The sequence below is a fragment of the Temnothorax longispinosus genome, chromosome 4 (assembly GCF_030848805.1).
Source record: "Temnothorax longispinosus isolate EJ_2023e chromosome 4, Tlon_JGU_v1, whole genome shotgun sequence".
In the NCBI taxonomy this organism is placed as follows: Eukaryota; Metazoa; Arthropoda; class Insecta; order Hymenoptera; family Formicidae; genus Temnothorax; species Temnothorax longispinosus.
The window spans coordinates 15,144,327-15,172,318 of NC_092361.1; the positions used below are offsets into that span (position 1 = coordinate 15,144,327).

Here is a 27,992-nt window from a genome sequence, read left to right on the forward strand (position 1 = left end):
ATTCGTTAATAATATAGGTCTGTTCGTTTTAGTTGAACTTCTTGCACGGTTCGTCTTTTCTCTTTTTTTCTCTAACGTGAGAAGAAAAAGAGGAAAGATGAGCCGTGCAAGAAATTCAGTTAAAATGAACAGACCTATCGCGAATTATTTTTAAAAATATCTTTACATTATTAATCCATTTATGTTCAAATATATCTTGTATGTATTAAAATAAATATTCTTATAGGGATCTTTTTATTATGAGTTTGTATTTTATTTGAAGAACAAGTTATAAAACTGCCGAGAAAAAATGCATCTTTTATTTCTATAGAAGAGGATAGAGTGTAATACAAGAGAAGAAGATAATTCGACATTTCTAAATATCGAAGAGATATTACAGATTTTATTCGAAACTAGCGATTATCGATTAGCGAGTATTGCACTCGGTTTTCTTAATAATTGTTTTTTTTTCATTATATTCTCTTTTTACGCGCCTTTCTAAGGCATGAACACATTTTTATTAGAAACTTTAATACATTTTAGAATAGCTATAGTATATTTATCTTATTTAATACGACTAATTGTTGTCACAGCAGCTTTATATTACTGCTATACGACACAGTAATTCTCAAAGTTAGACTTTTAAGTACATTATTCATCAACAAGTAGTTATTTTGTAAATTGTAAATCTGTTTTTCGCAAACTCTCGTTATCTTCGATGACAACTTGGTTGATATTTTTCTCATCTTGATTATATGACGTTAAACAGTTATTAAAAGCAGAAAAAGAAGACTTATTAAATTAAGATACTTAACTCGAGATACTTAATTGTATATCAATTTCCGTACGTTGTAGTTGAGCAATCCAGTTTGCTAGATCACTAAAGTTTATACATTGATGCACTTCTAGCAAACGCGATGTGTATTTGTATAGAATACTATCTTATTGAGCTGAATAACGATACGAAGAGCTTGGAAAAGAATTGGAGATTCCGAAATAAGATTATCGCGATTTGTGACGAATACGGATTCGATATTTGTAGCTATGAAAGGGTGGGATGATCCGAAATCGACGCGTCCTCCGTATCTTCTTCGAATTCGTTATCGCTGTTTAAGGACAGATGCTCTCTTAATACTAAAGAACGCATCTGTTCCAAGACCTGATGCAAGGAATCCGACCTCTGATCTATTCTATCGTTTAGAGGTGTAGCGTCGCCACTCGCTGTCCCACCTGCAGGTGTCTGTGGCGTATTACTAGGCGGTATGGGGGTATTTGTGCCATCTCCTGTACCTGCAAATACGATAATACTCTTCAAATTTGATCCAAGATATTCTTATGGCGAACAATTTTATTATTTCACTTATCGCGCCTTACCCATACTATCACTCGCAGGACTAGCTGGCCGTTCAGCACCCCTTATTTCCCTCACGATCTCTTCGTCCTGCACGTTGAGCCGTAATCCGGCAACTCCTTTTCTTGGAACATTATACAGATCCCTTTTGATCCTCCTTCGTCTGGAGGGATCATTTCTACGCAATTGAAGCATCGAACCAAAATCGGCGATGTAAAGGAATCCTGCGATCAGCAACTCGCAGGTCCTTTTGCCCTGCTTATATGCCGTTTCTAATTCGATACTTGTACGCTGATCATACTGCCACCAACCTGGAAAAATTTACTTAAAAACCACTTGTTCCATGTTACAATGGAAATAACAGATCATGCAGGTCAATCATTTGCAAATGAATTAAAGGACATGTTGTCAAAAACTGCAGTTGGGAAAATAGAAAAAGAAATATATTTTTAGTAGAATATAGTTTTATTGAAAAAAAAAAGAGATATTTCTTTCATGTTAAGTGTCTTAATCGTATAACATTATATCATGGCAATTAACTCTTCGCTTTTAATTGTTAAAGCTGTCGAATCTTTGCATACATATTTTATAAAGCTTTTCATAACATACTTTATAAATTAGCATATATATTCTTGCACACATTCTATTTTATATCCTATACCGTTTTTACTTATGCAATGCATTATAATGTATGTAGTATATAGTATTTGTATAATGCTGTATGAAACCAATGAATATAGTTGAGTATGTTAAGTACGGACTTGGAATTGTATCTTCGATCTTAACGGACAAATAATCCATTTTACAAATGTTATTGTACACCCGAGACACCCTTGCACGGAGCATCTTTTCTGTCACGTTTGATATTACGTTTGTAACGTGGGTTGTATTTTCTATATTGACATTTCTTTTCAAAGTCAATTACGTAAAGCATGCCACAGATCAAAAGTTCGCATTGCGCGTCCCCTAGTTTGTAAATAGTCTCCAGATCATTGCTTGTCCTCGGATCATATTTCCACCAACCTAAGAAGGGGTAGGATATCAAATTTTGTGCGCCCATGTATAAATGTTTTAAAAGAGAATTCGCAAGCTAGGAAAATTCATACAGATAATAACATCGAATGAGATATTTATACGAATTTCCCATAGAAAGACAACACAATTGCAGATTTTAAGCGCTGACCAAAACAAATCGTCAATTGAATCGATATTTTACCATTTCGACCTTCGTAAAACCATTGGTACTCTTCCTCGGGATGTTCCGACTCCTTCTGAGGCTCTTCCACTTCCACCAGCTGAGGTCTCTCGAGAAAATCCGGCGGGATCTCTTGACGACACATCGGACACCGCTTGCTCTGATTAGCGACACCTTTTACACACAGATAGCAGTATATATGGCTGCAGGGTAATCGTGCCGGATGGATACAAGGCTGCAGGCATACTGCGCATTCTGGCACAACAGTGGGACCTGAATAAAGCGACACAAAGCTATAAATTAAAATGTATATAAAAATCGAAAAAATAAATCATCATAATTTTTTATTAGATAATATCTTGAAAGATCTCTCTCTCTCTCTCTCTCTCTGATGCAACTATTACATATATTATATTACAAAGTAATATACAACCATTATTATATTGTAATATATAATAGTAGTCCTGACTTTTCTTATATAGTACTGTATGTTATCATGTAATATATTGCGAAAAAGTACAGTTTCCCGAATTATATTGCGATGTACGCGATGATTCATCCTGGGAGCATAGCGACCGATAACAAACACGCACCTTCCTTTTCCTCGGAATCCTTATCCTTCTCCTTAATGCCGCCGCCAGATTTCTCCGGCACGTCGAGCTTCGCTTGCGCCATGGCAGGACGAGTCGCGCGACCGCCGACAGGGTCAGAGTCTCATCGACGAAGCCGAATAGTAGCCGAGTCCTTCGTCCAGTTTGTAAACACCAGCATGCGCCTTGTCAATACTCGCGACGGTCGGCCATGTTGCTTGTTTATGACGTGTCCCGGGGCTCTCAACCTCAACCTCGCGGCAGTCGCGGCTCGCGGAGCTCGCGCGCGCGGCGCGCGTGCCGCCCGAAGTTGTCGCCGTTCCCTGCCGTTCACGTTGCACTCCTCCCTCGAGATTGCGATTCTCGCGGCCGACGGTGACGACGATTACGAAAATCCTAACGGTCGGTCGCGAGACGGCGAGACGGGCGAGACACAGCTTTCGGTCGGACGCGAACGATGAAGTGAAGGTAAATATTTTCTCGCGATATAATTCTGCGCGGCGATAATTTCGCGCGCACCTTTCTGATTTGGAAACTCGCGCGGCGTGGAGCTCTTTTGACACTCATTCTCTCCCCGATGTTCTCTTTCAGGTTTTGCGACGTCGCGCCGCGGCGAGAGAAGGGTTCGAGCGCGAGATGGCTACTCCGATGAAAAAAGGGTAATTAACTCTCGCATGTAATTTCGAACGATTTCTATTCTTCTTCGCCTTCAATGTGCCAGACAATTTTAAATACATTTAGCGACGAAATTACTCCGCGGTCACATATGCTGTTTTCTATATTGATTATTCGTGGATAAGTTTAATATCCCGTTTTTTTCTTTTTTAGGTCGGCGGAGATATGAGGAAGAAATTGGAGGAAAGTCTGGCTTCGAAGTCTGGCAAAATGGTGGGAGAGGCTGGAGAGGTAACCGCGACGCCGGCAATTAAGCGAGGTACGTTTATTAATTATTGGCAGAAATGAAAGATAATATTCCTTATAGAAATCGTTTATTCGCACGACTAATTATTAAATACCGCGCCTTATTGCGGTATACATAGAGTGGTCCCTTTTTCGTGGTGGTGATACGTTTTTATTGTTACATCATTATATTATTGTGTCTACGTACAAGGCAGTCATACACGGTAACTTACAAATACGTGTCTACCATGACGCTGTACAGAAAATTGATTGATCCTTGACTAGGATATGAGAAAGAAAGGTGATGTAACAAACAGGATGACTTCGATAAACTCTAAATTAACTTAATCAATGATTGGCTTATCGAACAATATTTTATACTATTTTATTAACACGGATATGGAATTATTACTTTTTTATTGTAGGAAAAAATTGATTCAGGGACAATGGATTATATGTTAGAATATTTTCTTTAAGTGATTCTGTTGGTTTAATTAATCTCCGATTAAGTTAATTAGAGTTTTATCGAAATTGCTTTCATGACTGAGGGGTGACTTCGACAAACTCTGATTAATTCAAAGATCAGTTGATATCAAAAGATATTACTTGATAAATCAATCAAATTTATCAAGTAATATTCATATTAATTTGTTAACATGGATAAAATTATTAATTATTTATTGTTTAACGTGTAGGAAAAAATTTTGTGGATTAAAAAATTTTAATGGATAGGATTATTAATTTTTTGTTATTCAATATATAGAAAGAAAAGATTGCATCGGAGAAAACAAATTATATAATTGAAAAAGCTGCTTTAAGCGACTTTGTTTGAATTAATCGCTGATTAAATTATTCGGAATATGGTCGAAGTCGCTTTCAGGGTGATTTTGACCAAATTTCAATTAATTTAATTAGTGATTAGTTTATCGATACTCGTACTATTTTCTTAACATAAATACAATTATTAATTTTTATTGTTTAATATATAAAACAAATTGATTCGAGAACAATAAATTTTATAGTTAGAAATTTTGCTTTAAGCGATTCTACCAGTTGAATTAATCACCGATTAAGTTAATACGAGTTTGGTCAAAGTCCGTCAGCAGCTTGAAATTTGTTCACCATATTTATTCTCTAACGGGATAAAATTTTGGGAGGATAAGAAAAAAGTGGACCTTTTTATACTTTTGAGATTCTTTAAGAACGGAGAAATTGTTTTATAAGCTCGCTTTATACAACAATAGAGATAAGAAATTATTATCCTACGGACTTACAAGATATTTTTTACAAGCACCCTTATGAGATTGTATGTGGAACGATATACTTGAGCACGGCAGCTTTCTATCAGCTGCAAAGAGACCGTATCGAGCTCGTAACGATCTACTAGTTACTATTGTTAAGCTCGTTATCACGTTTCAAATCCTTATTAGCAACTATAACGTCTTGTCACGAGTAAAATTCGCCGATCGCGATATTGGTCCGAGCGAATCTATTTTCGATGAAACTATTTAGCTTATAGCTCGGTGCGAGCTATTAACACGAGCCTTTCGAGAAGCGGATAACTCTGTGATAATGAAAGATGAACTGAAAATGGAAAATGTCAAATGTGTTAAGTGCATAGAGTGCGCTCTTTAACATTAATTAAGTTGATTAATCGACAGATATTTATTTTCATAGCAATCATTAAAGTAATTAATTATTCAAAAGGCAAAAGTCTAAAAGATGTCTAAAATATGTTCCAAATATATAAATGTCTTCCTGACGTATTTTAGACTTTCGTGCTGTTTGGATAATCTGACACGTTTCTCTCTCTCTCTCTCTCTCTCTCTTTCTCTCTCTCTCTCTTAATCTGTTTGGTATAATAACGTGCATATACAAAAATATTCATAAAATGATATTTATGAGTTTGGCACTCAACACGTTCGAGACTTTCCGATTTGATCGGGGTAATACGATTCGTTGTTCTTGTGGCTATTCACAATAGTCCTTTAGAGCACGGATGATCTACGATCAATCCAATGATAACACCGATTCGACAGAGGATCTATTTCTCAATGGTAATTTCGGACCACCGAGATAGCTCAATGGATTGCCGAAAGTTCGTTGACCATCCGGCAAGAAGATAGGAGACGTATTGAAAGTTATCGGCTTGCCTGGTGCTAAAAGAAAATAGTCTTCGTAATTAACTCTGCCCGACTGGCAGATTTCTCTAAAAATTATACATACAAACAAGTGTTTCATGACTATATTTAAAAAGCAATTGAAAATATATCTTTGGTTATTCCCTCAGTGATTAAATTAGCAAGATATAATAAATGAAATAAAGAATAATTATATCTTTTTAGTTTTTATGAAAGAAATTAGGATAATGTAGGAAGTAGGAATGTTAAAATATTTTTCGGATTATTATGTGCAAGAATTAATAATCTACTTTCTTATGCAATATTGCATATGTTATTAGAATCCTATCTAAAAAAAGGTTTCTTAAAACAAAGAAGTCTTTTCTTTGCATGTGTTACTGACCTAAGTAGTTTCCTTGCATCTTCGATTGTCTTCCAATGTCTCCTTCCGCGGGCGCCTAAATGAAGCGAAAGTTTATTTTAAAATACTCAATTCTCTCGCCGTATAGCAATGACAGAAACAATAGATTCATTCTGTTTTCTTCAATCTTTCTGGTTAGTGCGTATATGTAGCAAACACGCTTAGACACTTTGAAGGCTTGCCTCGTAGAACTGCAGACGTTTCTGCAGCTCAAAGCGTGCATGCGATGAAGTGAAAATGTTTCTCACGTGCCACGAATAAATGCCCGTTTCGACATCGGGCAATTCCGATTAATCGCTGTTTATGCACTCGTGCAGGTTTGCGATAAAAGGCTTCATCGATGTCTTCGTAGAGCATTCTTAAATCGACGATTAGTCTAACCTGGGAATGGCTGCGCCGGTTGTAATTTACATCAAGCATTGGCATCGGTATATTCAGATTTCGATTCAAACGCGCGAAAGTAATTTTATTTGTTGCAATACAAACATGACGATTACATTTCTTCGTAACATTTAAAACTAAACTTAGAATCTTTTGATTTTATTCTCTAGATTCCCTAAAAATACAGGAGATCAAAGAGATTCTTCAATTATATCCTTCGGATCTTTAATAAATTCCTTTCAAGTAATAAAAGAATTAAGTTATATCGTATTATCATGCACATGCTTACCTAAAATGCGTTATAGAATTGATTCATATAAGTAACATGTAAAATACAACCTGCCGAATTGTTTGTTCATTCCCGGGTTAAAAGACTTCGTCGTGAGAAAAGGCGGCGAACTTGCAAGAAGAAGCTTGGCGGTGTAGGAGAGGCGTGAGAGATGGTTACAGCGATGCAACAAACTCGAGTTAATGGAAAAAAATCGTATATTTCCTCTGTCATTTCGTCTGTATATAACATGCTATAAAATGTATCTCAAGACTCACGGATTAATGTCTAAGATTTGCTAATTACTTCAGGAGAATATAAATCTTTTCGTCATTCCGAAAGGGATGCATCGTAACGATTCTATCGAGAGGAGAAGGTACATTTGAACACGCAATATATCTCTTTCGTTCGCCAGCTATGGTTTTGTGAACTGTTAATACAGTTTATGTATACAGTTTAATGAAACATTTAAAGAAAAACGGCAAAAATAAAAATGCAGAAATTGTCAGAAGTTGAAATCATAAAATGCAAAACGCTAACAGCTCATTAATTAAAGTTACGGGATAATAAAATTTTTCGTATTAATTTCAATAGTGATAAAATATTTTTTTAGCTAAATTACAATCTATATATTTGTAGCTAAATTATAATCTTTTGTATGTACATATAATGGTTTATATTTTATCTGTAGCCATATAAAATAATCGCAGTACTGCGATTATTTTACGATTATATATAGTGCGTTTGTTTGTACTCAAATTCATAATAATATTATCCCAAGGAATTTCTTGTTAATTGCCAATGCATCTGAGGAAGTAGATTTAGATGTAACACACTATGTAAATAATAAATTGGATCTTGCGATTCAGAGAGGAATAAGAGCTGCGAAAGATGCAAGCTAAGATGCTGATTGTCGAGCTAACATTCGTATAGATTATTATCGACGTGCATGACACATCGTACCTCTATAATTCGCACGATGTTTCCGTTTCATCGGGTTTTAAAATGGAGTCTAACGGTATAACGCTCTCCTCAACATTAGACCAATCGCTGTGCTGAAAATATGTCTGATATATTTAAAGTCTGAGATACTGGATCTCGGATTATGGGTGATTCGCGATATATGCTTTGTGAATTTTATCGCATGATTTATTTTGTGTGATCGCCACCAAAAAGCACACAAAACGCCACACTTTGTACGATTGCACGAAGCAGCGAAATCAAACTAAACGCGCGGGTGTACACGTAAAAAATAAACTATAGAATTATTATACGTTACGTATTAAAAATAATATCACCATAAAAATACCTTTTTAAATTTATTATATACAATATGACCCCAACCAATCGATTCAGCCTATTAAAAGTTTCATTTGTTTAGCTGTTTTTTTTTAGATTTAGAGAGGATATGACAATCGTGCCTCCGCTCGATGATTCAAATATAGATATACTTTCTGTCTCGCTGCCTGTATCGCGGGGACGTAATAAACCAGCTGCTTGATAAAATATTCTCTACAAATTCGTAATAATTCATTCAGAATAATTTTTATAATATCTGAATAGTTAATTTTTTAGGTGTACACCGCGGCAATAACATAAATCTATGCTATGGTGACATTTTTTTAGTTAATTGCGTTGAATCAGATATAATCAGATATAATGATATCGTAAAAATACAAATGTTTTTAATCGATAAAATAATTCCATTTTTTTTTTTTTTTTTAAATAATACTACTGGATTCTTTTTCTCTATCTCAAAGATATGGGTCTTCATCGTCTTATCTCAGTATATTCGTTGTAAATTTACTCTCAATGTTACTTTTATCTCGTTATCGTAAAGTTATTTTATAGGCACTAGAGTCTTAAAATAGTCTTTTGCTCGAGCTAAGTACGTATGGCTTCTTCTACAGCTAATCAATACTGGAAAAATACTGACGACGTGCTACGTAAGAAACACAAATAGGTGCTTGACTATACACGCTAACGTTACTTTACTCGAATGTCTTTTTCTCTCCGAATGTGGCTCTGAGCCAGACTTTGAATCAAATGTATATACTGATTTACGTGTAACTAACTCATAAAATTATGTAAGTAAAACATAGTTTGGGATAGGAAATTAGTGTTCACGCTGCAATGTAAACTATACGCGACAATTTCAAAGCAATACAAGCACTTTACCGAGCCTTCAACGATCGATTGTCATTTTTCATCATTAGAACAACGCGTTGTTGTGCCATTTCATTTTTAAATAGTGAACCTCTATTGTTCTCACGCGCAAAATGTGATTTTGAGCGGATAATTATGCGTGCTAGAGCTAGTTACGTATGGCTAAATGTTATTACAGGTGCCTAACTCACAAGTTTCCTATTTAAATAAATATCAGAAATTTTGAGTTAAGCATCTTTGACTGTTAGCCATGTTATATTTCAACCACACTCAGCGATCTTGCTACGCTCATACTGTTGCTAAATTGTGTCGTCTTAAAATTTACATATATACGTGATTGTCATTAGTGAACGATCGCTTCACGCGGTATTTACAATAGTCGAAACGCACGACTATTTTTGAACGTATATTAATTATTGTCGTAAGTCAGTTTAATCAATTGTTCGGAGCGCGATTCGCGGGCGCGACGCCGGCGTAGCCTCTGCCTCGAGACTGGAGACTCATTTCGTCACCATTGATCAACTTCACCGTGACCTTCTCGGGCCGAGCTGCTCCGCGTAGTTTTCGAAACTTGATCGGCGCGTTGAGGTCGAGACTCATCGGCCTCTTCGGCACGGCGCTCTTCGTGGTGTTATTTGCTCTCGGTATTATACGCTCGGTTTTGATCTCATTCAACCCCGTCACGGAAAAGTTCGTCTCGAGGAGGGCCTGCGTTTCGTCGGGGTCCAATTCGTCAGTCAAGGAACCTCTCCTCGCCGTCTTGTCTCTTACCGGCATAACGAGAAGCTCGCCATCTTGATCATTACTCGCGTCCTTTTGTTCCTCTTGTTGATATTCCTGCGGTTGTTCTTTGTTCTCGTCTGCCTCCGGCTCCTGGGTGTCCTCTTCCTCTTCTTCCTCCTCCTCTTCTTCCTCGCGTTCTTCCAATTCGGGTTCCTCTCTTAGATCTTCCATTGACTGTCGGAGAAAAATAAAATGCTCAATGATTTCTTGAATTGTGACGACATAGAAAATATTATGCTACGTTTATTGGGCATTGCGAAGAAAGCGTGGATTTGTGAACGTATGGAAAAAATCTTATTTGAGAAATTAGATTGAAAAAATGATCATGGAAATTATTTCTGTTATCTCGATGTAGTAGATTGTGTACCGGTATTCATAATCGGTTCTTATATTTAAGACCATCTTAAGTACAATCTTAAGATGTTATTAACCAATCACAGAACCGTATTAGCATCTTAAGTTATTACTTAAGACGGTCTTGAAATAAGATCTGATTATGTTTCTTCATAATGCAATATGTCGACAGATTTAGTGAATTGTGAATATAGTGCGAAGTCAGATGCAGAAACGATATCCTTTAAAGAAAAAGCGATTCAGTCAGTTTATTTTTCTTTTTGCATTCAATGTATTTGTCATAAGAATGCGTCATAATGTGGATGAATGCAAATATACAATAAGTCAACAATTTCGACAAATGCATGCAAAGCCCTTTTGCAAGCCTGATCAAGCCAAATATGCATTTTTTTTTACAAAAAAGAAAAAATCTTTACGAATGGGTTCGGTTTCACAGGTTTAATGACGATGCCTGTATTTACCCCTAGGAGCTCCTTTTTCTCTGGTTCTTCGTCTGCTGCAATGTATATAAAAATACAAGTATTAAATTTTGATGATAAAGCAAAATTTTGTGAAAAACGATACATATATCAGGCATTTTTACACATCTTTATATTATTTATTTTCAAGAACGTTTAAATAAAGACTCACTGTTCTTCTTTTCGATAAACTCCAATATTGAAATTCCAATATGATGAATAGTGTTTCAAATATTTAATAGATGAGGTAGAACTGAGTTTGAATTTTTACTGTCAGATTTTATTTGTTAAGAAATTGGAAGAAGAAAAAAAAAGTTCTGTTCTAGTACCCATTTTTTCCGATATTTTCTACGAATTGAAACAGATTAGAGTACCTTTAATGTGAACTTTCTTATCGTTCATTAAGTCCTTGGGTTCCGCATTCGGCAGTGGTTTGTATTCTTTGGCATTGGGCACTTTCGCGTGAGTTCCATTCGGCCTCTTGTCGTCGTCCATCACGTTCTTGAAGCCGACCGCTTTTACGCCGCTCGGGGTTACCAGGGGTTCCGTGTACTGCTGCGATTGCCACCTCTGCGAGCCGGAAGGGCTGGCCGCACCCGAGGCCGCGTCGCGACGTCGTTGACGATCCTTGCGTGCGCTTCGCCATACCTCGTAAATACACCCGAGCACCGCGGCCACGAAGACGCAACACAGGGCTATGAAGATGTACGTTCCTGCACCCTGCTCCTCCTGGGTGGCGTTTGAATACTGCGATTTGTACAGGATTCTTTCCGGTGGATCCTCGACCCATGCTTTGTCGCGCCCCTTTAAGATATTTTGTAACTTAAAATGTATTGGCTTTTTGTACCGAATGAACATTTGTTTATGATATGTTGGTGTTAGGCTATTGTAAGCAATATTAAAGAAAATATTTTATGAGAGCTCATATAGTTTTAGTTCGGATGTGAAAGAGTATAATAATTAATTTATATTTCGAAATATATCAGTTGAGAAACAAAGATTATTTAACAATTTATCATCGTTTAAAGATTGCAAATTATTTCAAATCCATAAAACACGTAAATTTACCGCATTACGTTCTTTGATACGTAAGATAATAGATGCAAAATTAATGTGAAACTGGTTAATGAAGTATTTAATTTCTGAGTTTCTCACCACGCTATCGTTCTTGGGCGGTTCAAGACCACCTGGTTGAACATGGAAGACCGCACATTGGGCGCTTCTAACGCCGGCGGGTATCGTTGCCCTCACAGTCTCGCTGCCCTGTTTCGTAAAGAGCATGTATTCCTCTAGCGGTTTCATATCGGCACCTCCATTGATTGATATCACGACGTCTAAAAGAAACGTATAATTTGCAATTTGTTTTGACCATGTTTGTTTTGTCTAACATAAGAGAGACATAAATGATGCTAAGGGACACAAATTTAGCAACAGACATTGAGAGATTCCAGAGAAAACTTACTGCTGAGGCAGCCGGTGTATCCCTTGTAAGCGATAAATCGCGAATCGGTGGTGTTCAATCCGCCAAGCTGTATCTCCGTGGCGCCCGGAGGTTCGTCCTCGTCTGGTATCGGTATTCTTGGAATTGACAGCAATACGACGGGCTCACGGTCGATCTAAAATTATATACAAATTATAAAGTACGGTATTTCATAATACATGGAAAAAAAACCAAAAGAAATGATAACTAACTAAGAGGGTGGTCGTGTTGTTATCGCGAACATAGTAAACGCTGTGACGTGCACCGTTCAGGAAATTCCGATCGCTCAGGCGCACTCCAGCCGCCAAGCCCTCCCTGTCCTCTTCGAAGATGAGCTGTCCCTCGGACGTCAAGGCCACCAACAAGTAGTAGCTCCTTCTGGAAAAAAGTTCTTCGAAAAACATCCAGGACTCCAGGCGTCGGTGACTGGTGTCGGAACGGTCGAGTATTACACGGGGATTAAAGAAAATATTAAGATCGATGCTTTACTTGTTGTCGGTCTGTACTAGCAGCAACGCGGTGGTACGCTGTCGCAGTTCGTTCGTTGAGAATGCCAGCTGTACTTTCACCTGGTTCACTTCGCCCTCGAGTTCGAATTCGCGCTGAAGTACACTTTCTCCGCTGAAATCGGCGCCCTTTTCTATGTGAAAAAAAAAAAAAAAACAATTTTATGCAGAAATTTTATTTTTTATTTTAATTTATATTTTTGCATTTAGCTCAAACTTAAAAGGTACATTTTTTAACACAACATATAATGACAGATAAGCTTACCGTCGGCACAATGTTCGCCAAAGTAGGACGTCAGTTCGCAATTACAGGAAGACTCCTGCCTGCCGAAATCCTCCGTGCAGATTCCTAAATTTTTGCATGGCATCGCGTCGCACTTCATTTGACAATTCGGCAGAACGCCTTTACTCCCTTCATGATTCGCTTCGCTAGCTAAGCTCGGTAGATCGACGAGATATTTGCCGATCATGAGTCCTCGCAAGCAGCCAATGTAACCTTTAATTAAAGCGCCTTCTTTTCCGACTCTGAGCAGATTGTCAGGATCGAATCCTCCTAAATTTACCTAAATGAATGATAAATATTTATTAATTTATTTAGATATGTATGCATCTTGGTTTGTATATATTCACTCTGACTATTATATATATATTATACATTAAAAAATAATCCAAGAAGCCATTCTCATTACAATTATGTTTTATAGTATCCTAAAAAGATGTCATAATTTTTTAAAGCTGCTTAGATATCTTTTGAATATTTTTCAGACTTATTTGACATTTTAGTTTAAAACAAAAAATCAGTATCTATAATATCTATCGATCAATATCAGTATTTAAAGACCCACTTGGAAATAATCGGTAGGAGGTGCTGGCGGCCGCTGTGGTGCAAGAACTTCTTTCTCCGGATTCGTCCAAGGTTTATTCGAATACGTGTCTAGGAGTATCGGCGTTGCATTCAATGTGACGTTATATTCGTTCACGTACAATGTGGTCCAATTCTCGCCTCGAATTATAGCGATTTGCACGGAGATTCCCGTGTTAACATCTGGAAAAAGAAAAACAGATTATTTGTCTATAACTTCTAATACGCACGTCGCATATATTGATTTGCATGCAATATGAAAGGATTTTAAATTACTTGGATTTTCCACGGTGATATTCTTGATCTCGTTGCCAGCGTTGAAGAGGTATACTATATTAGTGCCGTTTGAGATATAGAGGTGTACGAAATTGTTCAAGTGATCGTTCGCATAAAGTATCAGAGAATGGGTATCGTAAGTTCTTAAATTAATTAAAATATTTTCCAGCAGCATGCTTTTCAGCTGCAACCTTTCCTCATTGTCATCCGATCCGAAGTAGTTCTTCTTCAAGAAAGCTCCCGGTGAGGTGAACGTCAGAGCTTTGTTGTTGATATCTGGATTCGGGAATATCATTTTAATACTTAGCACTCAAATTGAATAATACATTTCAAATTGGCCTTAAATTAATATTAAAAAAAGTGGAAAACTATGGAAAGCCTTAGAAGTATATGTATAATCTCATTTATAATTTAAAAATAAATTTAAGATATATTTTAAAAAATATTTAAAAATAATTTCTTCAAGTAATCGAGTAAAATTACTTACTCGTCTCGCAATAAGTGCCTAAGTGTGCCCATCGATTTTCACACACGCATTCGAAATTACTCCACAACTCGACACATCTAGCACCGTTCTGACACTTATTAGGTTGGCACGAAGGCTTGCAGTCTTTAATGATCTCCGATAGATGTACCGACATATAACTATGGATGTCTAATATTTCTCCGTTGACAACGAGACCGCGAAAACAACCGATGAGACCTTGTCGAACGGAAGAAGTCTTCAAATGTTCTCTAAAAATCAAAGGATGATTCGAATGAAGAGTTAACGCGCGAAATCGAATAAAAATCATTATTTATTATAATAAATAAATTAATTGTGACAATTAATTATCAATTTATGAAGTTACTCACGCAGTGGCACCGCCGATGAACATGGAACCTTCGAAAGGCCCAAACTCCTCTTCGGGATACAAATTCACCATTCGAAAATCAGTGTTGATCATAAATCTCACATGATAGTCGTTGTAGTCGATCCAAATCTTTTGCCACTCGCCATTATTCAGTTTTCGTCGGCTTTCCACTTGCAACTCGCGATTGGTACCGGTATTCAGGGTGAAATTAAAGGTCAATCGATATTCCGATGTTAGAGCGACCATGAAAGAGGGATAGTTACTCCGGATCGGCGGTTGATACAGAAGAATAGCTTTCTCGCCTGTCGTTCGGAAGCTGAAGGCTATATCACCCTTCCTCCAACCAGGCACTTCAATATACGATTGCGATGTCGTGAACGTTACCACGTATTTCTGTGTATCTAGAAATCATCATTAATCATCATTAATCTCACAAATGTGATGTTGCTTTCAAAAATGTTTTGTAGATATTATTCATGATTGTTCACGTGATAGTATTTATCGTAAATAATTGCTCTAAAAGTCTTATTTTTATTGCTTAATTTACTTTGAAGAAGTAAAATTATATTAGTTAAATAGAAGACATATAGCTTCTATCTGCAAGTCAATATGTATTTGCATACTTGTTTCAACACATTCCAATGGCCCTAAAGTGATACGTCCTCGAGCATCTTCCTCGAGATCTCTCTGCTGCAAGAATACCATTCCGGTGATGCCTAAGGAATCAGGTGTTTCGTAGTATCCCTCATCTGACAGCCACTTTCCGGCGTTTCCCGCAGACACGTCGCAATTACAGCTCAAGTTGGAATTCACGCATGTTCTGTTCACTAAAGTAAAATTAATAAATAACAACCTTCGCGAGACAACGATTAAGCCTTTGCAAATGCAGATGTTTTAAAATTTATTTCTACAAGTCGCATTAGAAATTTATTTAAGAAAGGACTCACTTCCACAAGGACAGGATCCACGATTGACGTTTCCGATGTAATCGACGGTGGTACCTTTGGAGCCTAAGAACCATGTGGCACTGTGCAGCTCCAAGGGTGCCTTGTAACAATCGTACTTTACATATTGGCTACAATAAAGCGAGTGCGAGATCAGCTCCTGAAGCATCTCGGCGGTGAACTGCCTATACTTGATGCTGAAGGAGAAATCGCTCTCGATAATAGATCTGACGTCTATTTGGGAGGGTAAATTGTGCTCGACGATCGTTTTAGTCGAATCTTCGATCGATTGGAATTCGCATTTTACCAAGGCGGGCGGAAATCGACCGTTGCCATCGATGTCGATTTTATAAACGTCATCTTGCGTGTATCCCAGAAGAGCCAATTCTTCACAAGTCTTTCTGTATTGTGCTAAAAAACGAAATAATGAAATCATTTTAATTTCTTCATTTTTTTATTTTCTGTATAGCTCATAATAAAATTGTTATATAATAAGAAAACTATTTACATTAAAGTTATCTACTTCTAAAGAAAACAGGATTTTTATTATTATAATTTTAAATGCCTTTAATTTAAAGTTCTGAATTAGTTTATTATATTGATATTGTTGAATTAATTATTTATCATAATTTGTTTTACCAAAGTGGCAGTTTTTCCCGATATATCCGGTGTCTGTGCAATCGCACTTGATCCTATCTTCCTTGACCGAGCATTTACCGCCATGTTCGCAAGTGTTCGGCCTCTTGCACGGATCCACGAATTGACAATTGTCTAAAGCAACTTCTCCGACTACTCTCTCGGTGTTAATTACGTATCTAGGTTCGATTCTTTCACCGTTCACTCGTATCTCGCGCATACACCCTACTAGACCTAAATTGTTGACATAAGAATTCTTTCTTGTTAAGTGTGTATGTAAATTCTTAATCTTTCAAATTTAATACTAGGTTTACGTACCCGCGTTACTTTTGCCACTTCCTATAATGACTTTATCGCCCAACTCAAACGTCATAGCGAAGAGCTTGTTCTGCTTATTCCTGTAATCGAGGAGGATGTTGAGTTCGCCCTTTGTGTAATTAAGCTCGACCGCGTGCCAGGAAGTGTTGTAAGGCGGAAACTTCACCGAAGTTGATACCGTGATGTTCTCCGTTATAACTGGTACCAATTGGAAACGAATTTCATCATTGACCTGACGTAACTATAAACATATAGAAAAAATATTAATTATTAACAGAGATTGAGAATATGAAAAGAAAGAAAAATATATAGGATGGTATTGTAATCATACCTCCCAGTAACCAACACCGCGGTGGCTTTTTACATCTCCCGAAGCGACGATCGCGATTGGCTTTGAGCTTTTAAAGTCGAAGTTTAACTTCAACGAGTCGGTTCGCTCGATCGGCCACCAGATATGACTTCCCGGGAAAGGATACGTGATCGGGATGACTTCGACATCGGCTTCGTAATATTCTGGCTCCAGCACACCGATGTAGTGCACCATTGGGTTGGAGCGCTTCAATTCGTATATAATCGACTTGTCGTTGAAGAACACATACTTCAAGGAACCTGGAAAAATAGAAAATTGTATTAATTAATAGGATAGGATTGTCTAATAATTAGGCGATCGATTTTATCAAACCTGCAAAATTATTGTGCGACAGAAGACCCTTCTTCTTGTGAAGCTCCGGACCACCACCGATGTATATCTCCGGATCGATGATCATATTCCAATTTTCTCCCGGTACTTCTAGTACTTTCACCTCGTCGTCCAAGCTGACGAAAACGGAGGATCCGTTATGGAATATGATCAAGTTGTTCCAATGGTCAGACGTTACATAATCGCCCAACTTGGTGGAGATCTTCGAGTTATGCCCGAAATCGAGTTCAACGTGGACCGATCCATTTATAATGGAAGCTGCAATGTAATGCGGCGTGTCGTCGATTTCACCGGAAGCGTAGAACAGGGCGGAGTTGTCCCATTTTGTCTGAAATTTATAGATTTTTTATTAAAAACCAGATACGCGAATTTTTGGCTAATATTATGTTTTTAATTGTGACATAATAATTTTAATTTTGTGCTTTTTTTCGCGGGAAAAGTATTCAGTACACTGAGAAAAAAATGTTATTAACTTGACTAAAATTTTCAACTAATCATTATTTTTTTAATTGAAATATTTATGTATTTAATTAAATACGACATATTAAATCTAACATGACGTAATTTGACTCAAATATTTAAATATTTCAATTAAAAAAATAATAATTAGTTGAAAATTTTAGTCAAGTTAACATTTTTTTTTTCAGTGTAACAATAAACGTATATTCAGCGTTCGACAAATTTTATTGTGTTCACACAATGACCCACTACGTTACAATTTGAAAAGTGGAACTCGACACTCTCTCTCGAAGAGTTTCCACGGTGAATTTTTCGTCATAGAGGGTGGCGCATGAAAGCAGCTGCTCGTGAAAATACATAATGCGCCCCTCTCGACTCCGACAAAGAGGTATAGCGTCTCGCTATAATGAATCAATGAGCCCGCGACAAGGGAAAGGAACACGGTCCCATTACAATAAGCGCCCGTGGTCAAATACCTTAAAAGCGAGGCTGATCCTGTTGACAGACGAGTGAACACGATCCTTCCAATCGTACACGCGAAAGGACACGTACGAGGAGCCTCTCAGCGTTAGTATAGTCGCGGCTGAAAAATGATGTTACATTTCAAACTCCATTAGTCTCGTATTGGGATATCCGGACCCTTTTAGACGCTTATAAAAGCCCTATCTTTCTTCTCCGGCTAATACAATTTATATAGTATATTTATCGTTTCTATATGTGATTGGATATTCCTTTAATAATAGCTAAGAAAGTCTCGAATTAAATCTTATAGGAAAATAAACGATTAATTATTTGAAACACAAATATAATAATATTTTAGTAAAGATAATTTGTATTAAATTCAATTACTTTACGTACTGTACACATCGCAACGTTCACCCTCGTAATTCGTTCCGAAACAATCACATGTCAGACTATTGTAGTGATTCACACATTGATCGGGGACGAAGCACAAGTTTTCTCGTGTTCTGCACCTAAATTGAAATTGAAGATTCGCATCACATCGAATTACTTCACGCACGTTCTCTTTTTTTCTTTTAAGGAGAAGACATACTTATCGATACATCCTTCCTTAACATTCTCGTGCTTGGTCGCGATTAGTGGGAGAATAGGTAGCAGATCGCTGGCGGATTTTCCGGAACTCAGAACCATATCCCTGATACAGCCGACGAAGGATTCTATTATGTACTTCACTCCGTGTAATCGTTCTTCGGAACTCAGTCCTGTCAAAGCGGAAATAAAGCGATAAAGATGCGAAAAGATTTCCACTCTCGAAGGCGGTCTCTCGAAAGAAGGCTTTTCTCACCTCCGATAAGAACGACCGAGGCCAGTTCCTCGGATACTCCGTAATTAACGATGCGTTCTAAAACTTTTAGAGTAGTTTCGGCCTGCTTATCGTCGACTCTGGCAATCAACTTTGCCCCGTGCACGTCGATCCTCACGAGAACGCTATGCCATTCGTCTCTGTTCAGCCCTTGGCCGACTGTTAAACTAGTCGACTGTTTGCCGAATACATGAACAACTTTCAGCTGACCTTTTTCTACTATCACATAAAGGGCGTAAGGGTCGAGACTTTCTGGGCGATCTTTGACACTGTGATAAACTAGCAAACCGTGTGGAAGCTTGGTGCGGAACTTGAAGGATATCTCGCGACATAATCTGTGATATATCAAATAATATGTGTAAAACATTTTTTCTTTATGTCACTAAAATAACATAAAATAATTATAATATATCTATAAGACATTAAAATATTAAATTAATAAATGTATCAAACGATATATCGTAATGTATTTTGCTTCACAAATTGAAATATTCAACTGTTCAAGATTAATAGGTAATTCAGATTGCTCACCTTAATTGGAAGGTTTTGATGCCAGGGCCATCAAGCTGGATAAAAGTATTGCTTTGTGCGAACATAAACGTTTTCTCGTGACCAGATTCCATAAAAGTTAATTCCTTCGGTAAAAATACATGATAGAAGTAATTTTCCTCATTTGCGTAAAACATAACGTATTTATATCAAGTGACGACATTTGTACCTTTTTTCGTAGGTGCTTTGGTACCGGTGGTTTCGTCGGTTTCGGAGGTCTAAAGGTCGGTCGTGGGGTGCTAGTGGTTGTCGAAGGTGGAGTGCTCATTGTTGTAGTGCTTGTTGCCACAAATACATTGCCCTTTGTTACAAGATATGGCGGTAGCGTATCTAAAAATAGTTAATAAATCTGTACCAACTTTTCCAATTTTTATTAAATATGATATACGAGGATTTTTATACAAAAATGTGTCTAATCTGTTTTAATTAACAAACAGATGTGCAGATAATTTATAAAAAGATTTATATATTCCCAAACGTGGTCTTATTTCCGCAAGTTTAATTTTTTTTAAATTAATTTTTACCATTCTGTCATATTACTGTATTTTTTTCAATCATGCAAATATATATTTAATTATTCTGATTTTTTTAGATTTTATATCTTTCTTCTTTTACGCTAATTGATTAATAATTATATTTAATAAACTTCTGAGGAAATATCTTACGATCGGCACCACCGACGCAATAATGCAGGCACTCCGCTTCCGAGTTAAACCGATTTTCATTTCCCATACAACCGCCGTAAGGGAAAGTTCGGCATTTTCCTTCGGTCTTGTTGAAGCTCCATTTGTGAACGTAGTGGTTGCAGGGTCCCCGATCTGTCTTGAGAAGACATCTGTCGGGCAGAATCCTTTTGGTCGTAGTAAGTTCTTCCATTTCTTCGACCGTATCCGTTTTTGGCGAATCCGTCTGATTCGCCGGGATCTTTGCGATTACGTTGAGCAAAACAAGGATCCCGAGGATCCTCTTGTCGCGGTAGATCATCGTTCCTCATTCGCTGAAAGAGCAATTTAATTCATCGTTCCTCATTCGCTGAAAGAGCAATTCAATTTCCTAAAAGATTTTCGCAAATATAGATCCTTGTGTGATTTAAATTAATTATCGCGTTGCATTTTTAATAGCATACATACATACATATACTATTTTGATTTGATATGGATACGCAGAGGTATTGGTATTCTTATAGTATTAATAAATAATTGAATATATGAAGTATTTAATTATATTAGTTTAATTATATTAGCGACACGCGCATATTTATTAACAATTCTCCATGACGTGTCAATGAATCACGCGTTGCCTAATTGTTATAACTCGATGAATCGGTCTAACTAAATTTGCAACGTATGGTATTGAATTCAAGAACATGTACAATCATATTTTTACGTATATATTCGATATATAGTTATATGAAAAAGTTTTAATAGTATTTGATACGCAAAATTTGAATACAAAATTAAAAAATAAAACCAATTATCTCGTATTTAAATGTTCGGGAACGCATTGCTTCTTTACAGTAGCAAAAATATGTAAAACTCTTCGTCCTGTTTATGCTATGTCTTCTCCTTGCTTAAAGCAATCGATTAAGTCGGGAGCGGCACGGACCGATTAGGATCAAGTCTGACGCGTTTTCATGCACGAGAGCTGTTCGCTTACCGCGCGCTTTTACGATTCAGGCCACGTGGACACCCACGCTCCCTTCCATAAAGCGCTTAAAACCGCTCGTCTTTCCGGTGCGTCTCGGTTAAGACTACCTCAACACCAGCCTGGCAGATGCAATTTTACGATTGCAGTTGCCGCTTTCGAATTTACGACTTCCCCTCGCGACGCAGGTATTAGATCGGGGAGGAGCCCGTATGAATGATGCAACGAATAGTACATCCGACGCGACCGGTTAAGCCGTCGCTACCGTTTCGATACAATCTTTCATTTTTCTTCTCCTAAAGAGTATCTCTTTCCATTATATATTGCATCTAACCCATGCAGACCAGTCAAAGTGCACCGTTGCGCCACGAACCCTCGGTGGACCCCCGCCCGGTGTATGCAACGCGATACGTCGAACCCGATGTATGCCTTTGATAATAAGGCGCATTAGCATACGCGAGACAAAATAAAGCGTTAACTTAGACATAATACGTTACGATGCGTAATCTGACCGCAGACATCGCCCATTTCCTCGAACACCCTCTCGGAGAGTATCGTAAACTCTTGCAATTATCTCTTTCACCGGGTCAATTGGGTTTGATCTGCGAAAGAAAGACGACACGCGTCGCGCTCGTCCGGCATGAATAATCGCCGACCGGCCCTTGTACTTCCTGTCGGATTTGCTTTTTTAATGGGTCTTCTCGGGAACGCGTACGCGAGCGCGCACCTTGGCGAACGGCGAACGCTCTTCGTTCTACGAGCGCCTTCGCTCGCGCACCGTTGCGTCCGTCGCGAAATTGCCTCTAGTCGTCGCAATTTATCGAGCCAGTAAATAGCCGCATCTCCGGACTCGAACTTCGACGACCGTCGGAGCGAGACACATGCAATGACCTTGACGGATAACGAGGACCATAGGAAAAGAGCCTTACGGCTGCACCGCACACGACAATTGCGAGATCAAGAAAGAGATTGTTCTTCATTCGTTTTATCTTGATCGTAACATCCTCATCGTAATGGTCAATGCCGAGTTTCTCTCATTCTCTCTCTCTCTCTCACGGTGTCTGTATGCGCTTCGCGCAACGCCCCAGTTAATTAGAAGACCTATCATACGTCATCTGAAATTTCACGCCACGGCAAAGAATCTCGTGCTCATGACCACGAAGACGTCGCCGACTCGCGGCAGCATCTGATACGGACGCTTTCGATCACGCACAGTTCTTGCAGTTTTCTTCTGCAGAACATAGATATACTCGAAAGTATCCAATGTCCAAGATTAATGAGCGACATTAATTTATGGCAATATCCTTTTTTTCAGAGATGTATATTTTTACGAGATTCATAGATGAGATTTTTATTCAGAGAAGTAACATATGGAATCTTTGAAAAGAATATATATACCTCGTAACAAACATTTTAGAATATATAAATGACATTGAAATAGTTTAATCTAATTAATTTAATCGCTTAATTTTTGATTTATTATTTATTAGAGACGAACAAAAATCAATCTGTTTTTCTACACGATTTGTGAAATATTATTCCTAAAGAACACATAGTCTTTTAAACTCTCTGTATGGTTCGTAATACTGATTTAGTTAAAAAAAGTATCACAGAGATTATAGTGTCGACAATTATTCTTCATTTGTATTAGAATTTTTTAATACTTAATGGAGGAACAATAAACGTTTCGCGCGATAAGTTTAGTGAAATTCAACATTTTTCAATCTAATTCTGCCTATTTTTTTCTAGATATTTTGGAATTAAGATCTAGATAGGTAGTAAGTATATTAAGTATATTAAGATAATAAATTATGAGAATTCTCTCTGATTATAGATACTACGTACTTTGTTGTTAGGATCAATGTCACTATGGTAATCTTATCTAAATGCTATTAATATCAATATTCATATTGATCGTATTGACAAACGTAATGTGTTCTTTGCATATGATGTTTGGTTGGTAATTTATCTTCGATTACTAGGACGTTAGAGTATTTAGTCAGTTTACTACATAAATTTGTGTTTAATCAACCTCTATATTTACCATTGTGCTAAGCTAGCATGGATCCAATTAATCATCTTTATCTTTCTAGTTTATATCGTGCAAAAAAAAACTGGTGCAATAATTAGAGGAAGATTTTAAAATTGGAGAAATTTAGGGAATGCATAGTAAGGAAAGAGCTTCAATATTAATTCATTCAGCTTCAATATTAATTCATTAATTTATTAATTTTGAAATTGGGGAAATTTAGGGAATGCCTAGTAAGGAAAGAGATAAATCAGCTTCAATATTAATTCATCGCAATGGTTCTAAAATTTCGGAGGCTGTATAGAAGAAATTATTAATAATTATTGATACAAATTTTCCCCAAAATGTGATTTCTCATCGAAATGACCCTGAAACATCATCATCCTCGTCTGTGACGTGGGGTAATCTCCGAACTCCGAGCGGTACCCGTTTATCCGAGCTTTTTAAACTCTAGCGGGCTTTGCGCCGTGCGAACACACGAATCTGCGTACCTTCGTTCGCCGTGGTCCAGATGAGATCGCGGCTCTCGTACAGGCCGCGGGGCAGGATGTGACGTCAGAAGGCCCCCGCCGAGCTGAGCACCGTCCAACGGACGGCGGCTACGAGTCAATTGTCTTCTTTCACACTGACACACTGGCCAAATCCCCGCATCGACACGGCCGATCACAAGTATTCGCACGCACGCACACCGGTGCACATACCGCGCGCACACACACTCGAGGTCCGCGCCTCCTTCTCCTCCTCCTACTCCTCCTCCTCCTTTTCCTCCTCCTCCTCCTCCTCCACCACCTCCTTCTCTTTGTCCTCTTCCTCCTCCGGACTCCTGTTACTGCTGCTGCTGCTGCTGTTGCTTGTAGCAGCAAGTAGACACTAATTTATTAATGCCACTCCGACCACTATACTCTCCGTTACTCATCACGGTTTATTGACTTTCATTGCGATCTCGTCTCGCGCGCCACACTCTAACGTTTCTTCGCTCTTTTCCTCCCCATACGACGATCAGTCTTCCGTCGCGCGACCCAACTCGTTCCCTTTTCCCTTTTCGCGCCTGCAAGTCCCGCGCGGTTATACGAGCACTCGTTCGGTCGTTGATCATCCGCCGATCGATGTCGACTGTTCTTTTCCGCGAAACGTTATTTTTTTCCTAGCCGCTTCTTGAACTTTTCTCAAAGGGGACGTTTTCTACAGCGATCTCATTTAGAAGCGAGTGCGATCTTCTAAATGAACATCCTGAAATCGAATCGATATTGCATTAGCGGAATGACATAAGTATAATCGTTGTCGTGATTTCTCAGCGTTTATTTCTGATTATACTGGTACTAAATAAAAATTTTTTACGAGTATAGGTTTTAAGTGAACTTTTCCACCGGATGGGCTCGGTTCTTCTGATAACGGTAAATAGAAATTTTTTTACGGGTAGTTTTTTACGGGAGCCTTCCGATCAGTATCGCATGCAGTTTTCACAGGGTGGTCTCGGGGCAGCGCGTGCTTTCCGATGTGAGAAAGGGGTCGTTGAGTCGAATCAATAGGGTGTGTATTATGGGGCAAATAATAGCACATGTGCATTTATAAACGACGCGTGACGGGCCGTGTACACGGGCAACGAGTTATTATCGATATTATCGTATTACAATTCTATTTCTATTATGGAAGGCGTCCCACCGTATTATATTTCGAGAACGCGACTCTTTATACTTTTGTTCAGATATGTGCGTTTCTAAATCGAGCTCGAATGTCCCGGTTTTCCATTCAGATCCATGGGTATTATTCTAAAGATAAAGGGAAAATTCTCGCTTAGAGAATGTAGGATCATCTTCGTTGATGACCTATACTTCCCGTTTTGCAACCCTTGATATTCGCGGCCTAGCGTGTTTACCGGGGCCGCTCCTCTTTCTCTCTTTCTTTCTCTCCGATTGTTGGAAGATCGATATATCGAGCAAAACCGACGACTGGGTCATCATAACGTTCGCGTTTTTGGTTCGCAGTAATGTTTTGTAAAAAGTACAAAAAAACAAAAAAAAACCATTTCGAGTGTGTCGGAAAAATGTCATGTTTTTATTGCTTTGTGATAAAGAATTAGCGACGCCTGTACGTTCAATTCGAGCTTCGATGCTTTAATATAACGCGAATAAATAATCTATCGCGACGGAGAAAGCGACGACGATCGCCTGTTAGATAAAACATGTACGGACAATATAGTTAGGTCTCTATGAAGATAGATAATGTCGATCTATAGGCTCTCTCCTTCGTCGAAAAGAATACTTCTAGTTGTACTAGTCACGCACGTAATACAGCAAGTGACTCATACCACGTGTCGAGTCCCCGGGTTTTTATACGGTTCGGGAGAGAGATGTCGTCGTGGCATGCTATTGTTTGGATAAGAGTGACGATTTGCATGGAGGAAGTTGGTCGTGTAACTGCGGAACGGGCTACACGAAAATCGTGGAAGGAATTGATTAAGTGAATGATGATAAGGTTGATGACTCAGGGGCGCGTGACCGGTTGCCGAAATGTCTTTAAACGCCTTTAAAGTGCCCTTCAGTACCTTTTTAGAAAATTTTCCGATTTATTCTTCGCCGTTGTATTAATGAGCAAGTGATTAAGTGAGAAACTATTTAAGTAAAAAGAGTATATAATGTGAAGAAAATTGCTGATATTATTATTTTTGTCATATTAATTTTTATATAATGCATTGGGATTAATAATATACGATGTTTTGCGCTCCTGCATGCCAGAAGATCTTTTTCTGTCCGAACAAAAACTTTATTGAACTTTTATTTTCGCGTTTTTTTCGGATATTATTTTCGTCAAAACGATTTTAACAGACTATTATTAAATTTAAGTTCGAAATCTCTAAATCGATATTACACCAAGTTAAAAAAGAAAAAGCTTGACATAACATTACAAAACGTGTAATAACAATTGGGTCGACAGTGAATGTGTAATTTATTTAACTGACTTTTGAGCGATTTCTTGAATACGTCGTTGGACAGATATAGTTTGATGATTGTCTTCAAAAGATATCATTAGAAGTAGGTACGTGTTGTTATCAGAGAAGCGTCATCATCTGTGCGTTACGATCGACATGAGCACATAATAAAATTTATGCAAGGTAAATAAAGGCGAGCAGTTGAAACCAGATCCACGATAATGCGAAGAGCGCAACAATTAGCACCACAGAGGAAGCGCAAGTACTAAGTTTCGTCGGCACAAATGTTATAGTAATGTCATGTAAAGCGAGCTGTATTTTTTTTTTAGCAAACTGCAAAAGTTCTGCATACTTGTTGACAAATTCCTTCGTATTTTTCTTCGTGAATTCCGACTATTTATGCAGAAGAATTAATTAAAACTTTTGAAAAGTTGGTTCAATTAAAAACCACTACTCCGATTTAAAAATTTTCGTGTATAAAAGTTTTATGCTTTTGAAATTTTTTTTATTTTCGTCAACGACAATTTTGTGAAGATTTAAATTGCAATTTAAATTGTAATCTTAAATTCCAACTAAATTGTAGAAGTTATTTGTCACGATTTGATGCTTTATCGCAGATTACTAGCAATTAAGGTCGTCTCTTATTAAGTTCAAAGATACGAGATTAACCTGAATGTGCCAGTAATATTTTTTCTCTTTACAAAGTTGACATATATACATATATTTCCTTGTTATGAACGAGAAACACGTGAGGAGTTATGCATGCTCGTAATAAAGTAAGTTTACCGATATTCTCTCTAATTTTAAACTTACACACGAAGAGAATAGATCAGAACGACGATGATAAATGTACGCGACACTTTGCATTTAAATTATTAAACTACATTGTTTTATTCTTACCGACGACTTTGTCTTCTTAAAAGTAAAATTTGCTCCAAAACCACTCGGGCAGAGATTCGCGATATTCACAACAGTCGAAGTCGCGAGAAGTTGTTTGAGATCTTCGGGAATTTCGTTTAACCGCGGAAGACGTGCCTCTTAGTTCGACAAGGAAGGAAGTTTCCGTTCAGTTCCCTGTCGGGAATAGGAAGAAGCGGTCTCTCCAGGGGAAGATCGGTCTTCCGGCCTCGCGTTCCCGACAGCGGACGTGGACGGACTGAACGCGCCCCGACGATCCCCTCGGCGAGAGAGAATCTTTTTTTCGGCGCGGGCTCCCTCCTCCTTCTTTCGGCGCTTCTTTCAGCCCTCCGTTCCGCCGCTTCTTCGCCGCGTGGCGGCTCCTCCTCAAGTACGCGGCGCGACGGAATCGCGCTCACGACTGACACATTAACTTCGCTCTCCCCGTACTCCGGTCGTGGCTACCAGGCTTTTCCTCCACCCACGTACCCAGTTGCGTATCAATCGAGGGTACCGCCAACTCGTTCGACTCGTGCTTCTTTTTGTTTATCAAGCTTTAACTTTAAAGCTCGTAGAAAAAACTTTGTCAAAGGATTGAGGAAAGGAAGTTATTTTGAGA

General features: G+C 38.0%; 3 protein-coding genes across 12 annotated transcripts in view; 1 reads left to right on the forward strand and 2 right to left on the reverse strand.

Moving 5' to 3' along the window:
• Positions 1-277: 277 nt before the first annotated feature.
• Positions 278-3,349, reverse strand: Rnf146 (Ring finger protein 146). Its single transcript, XM_071774983.1, has 4 exons — positions 3,119-3,349; positions 2,547-2,798; positions 1,354-1,641; positions 278-1,269 (listed from the first exon to the last, which is right to left on the reverse strand). Exons 1-4 carry the CDS (start codon positions 3,198-3,200, stop codon positions 1,022-1,024), a joined length of 870 nt encoding a protein of 289 aa, XP_071631084.1. The 5' UTR covers positions 3,201-3,349; the 3' UTR covers positions 278-1,021.
• Positions 3,350-3,390: 41 nt separating this feature from the next.
• Positions 3,391-27,992, forward strand: part of Rhogef64c (Rho guanine nucleotide exchange factor at 64C) — a 115,844-nt gene continuing 91,242 nt past the window's right edge. The window contains exons 1-3 of one of the 2 annotated variants that reach the window (XM_071774971.1): positions 3,391-3,583; positions 3,707-3,774; positions 3,944-4,049. The gene's annotated coding sequence lies outside the window, so the exon portion shown is untranslated. The remainder of the gene's footprint in view (positions 3,584-3,706; positions 3,775-3,943; positions 4,050-27,992) is intronic. The other variant, XM_071774969.1, reaches the window with a different exon arrangement.
• Positions 6,091-27,788, reverse strand: Axo (axotactin). 9 transcript variants are annotated; one of them, XR_011731525.1, is made up of 30 exons: positions 27,377-27,788; positions 24,039-24,777; positions 20,540-20,871; positions 20,044-20,204; positions 19,857-19,960; positions 19,308-19,660; positions 19,056-19,224; positions 18,860-18,975; positions 18,478-18,584; positions 17,525-17,870; positions 17,174-17,451; positions 16,843-17,083; positions 16,528-16,758; positions 15,892-16,299; positions 15,568-15,771; positions 14,946-15,345; positions 14,578-14,825; positions 14,091-14,366; positions 13,798-13,997; positions 13,218-13,515; positions 12,936-13,086; positions 12,659-12,824; positions 12,429-12,582; positions 12,122-12,300; positions 11,341-11,770; positions 10,925-11,004; positions 10,143-10,328; positions 8,169-8,255; positions 6,539-6,593; positions 6,091-6,174 (listed from the first exon to the last, which is right to left on the reverse strand). XR_011731525.1 is itself a non-coding variant. In XM_071774968.1 (28 exons), the coding sequence occupies exons 3-28, from the start codon at positions 20,856-20,858 to the stop codon at positions 8,244-8,246; spliced, it is 5,817 nt and encodes a 1,938-aa protein (XP_071631069.1). In that variant the 5' UTR covers positions 20,859-20,871; positions 24,039-24,777; positions 27,377-27,788; the 3' UTR covers positions 7,406-8,243. The 9 variants fall into 9 exon arrangements, 7 of the variants coding, with proteins under 7 accessions (XP_071631069.1, XP_071631068.1, XP_071631063.1 ...); XR_011731524.1 differs by having other exon boundaries at positions 8,169-8,260; XM_071774968.1 differs by lacking the exons at positions 6,091-6,174; positions 6,539-6,593 and having other exon boundaries at positions 7,406-8,255.

Coding starts and splice junctions, on each gene's coding strand:
- Axo (XM_071774961.1), bottom strand. CDS start 20,858: ATGATCTACCGCGACAAGAGGATCCTCGGGATCCTTGTTTTGCTCAAC. Junction 16,300..16,527: donor CGGGAAAAACTGCCACTTTG/GTAAAACAAATT, acceptor TTCGTTTTTTAG/CACAATACAGAAAGACTTGT. Junction 12,583..12,658: donor ACAACACGACCACCCTCTTA/GTTAGTTATCAT, acceptor ATATAATTTTAG/ATCGACCGTGAGCCCGTCGT.
- Rnf146 (XM_071774983.1), bottom strand. CDS start 3,200: ATGGCGCAAGCGAAGCTCGACGTGCCGGAGAAATCTGGCGGCGGCATT. Junction 1,642..2,546: donor GTTTTACGAAGGTCGAAATG/GTAAAATATCGA, acceptor AAATTTTTCCAG/GTTGGTGGCAGTATGATCAG. Junction 1,270..1,353: donor TCCTGCGAGTGATAGTATGG/GTAAGGCGCGAT, acceptor TCGTATTTGCAG/GTACAGGAGATGGCACAAAT.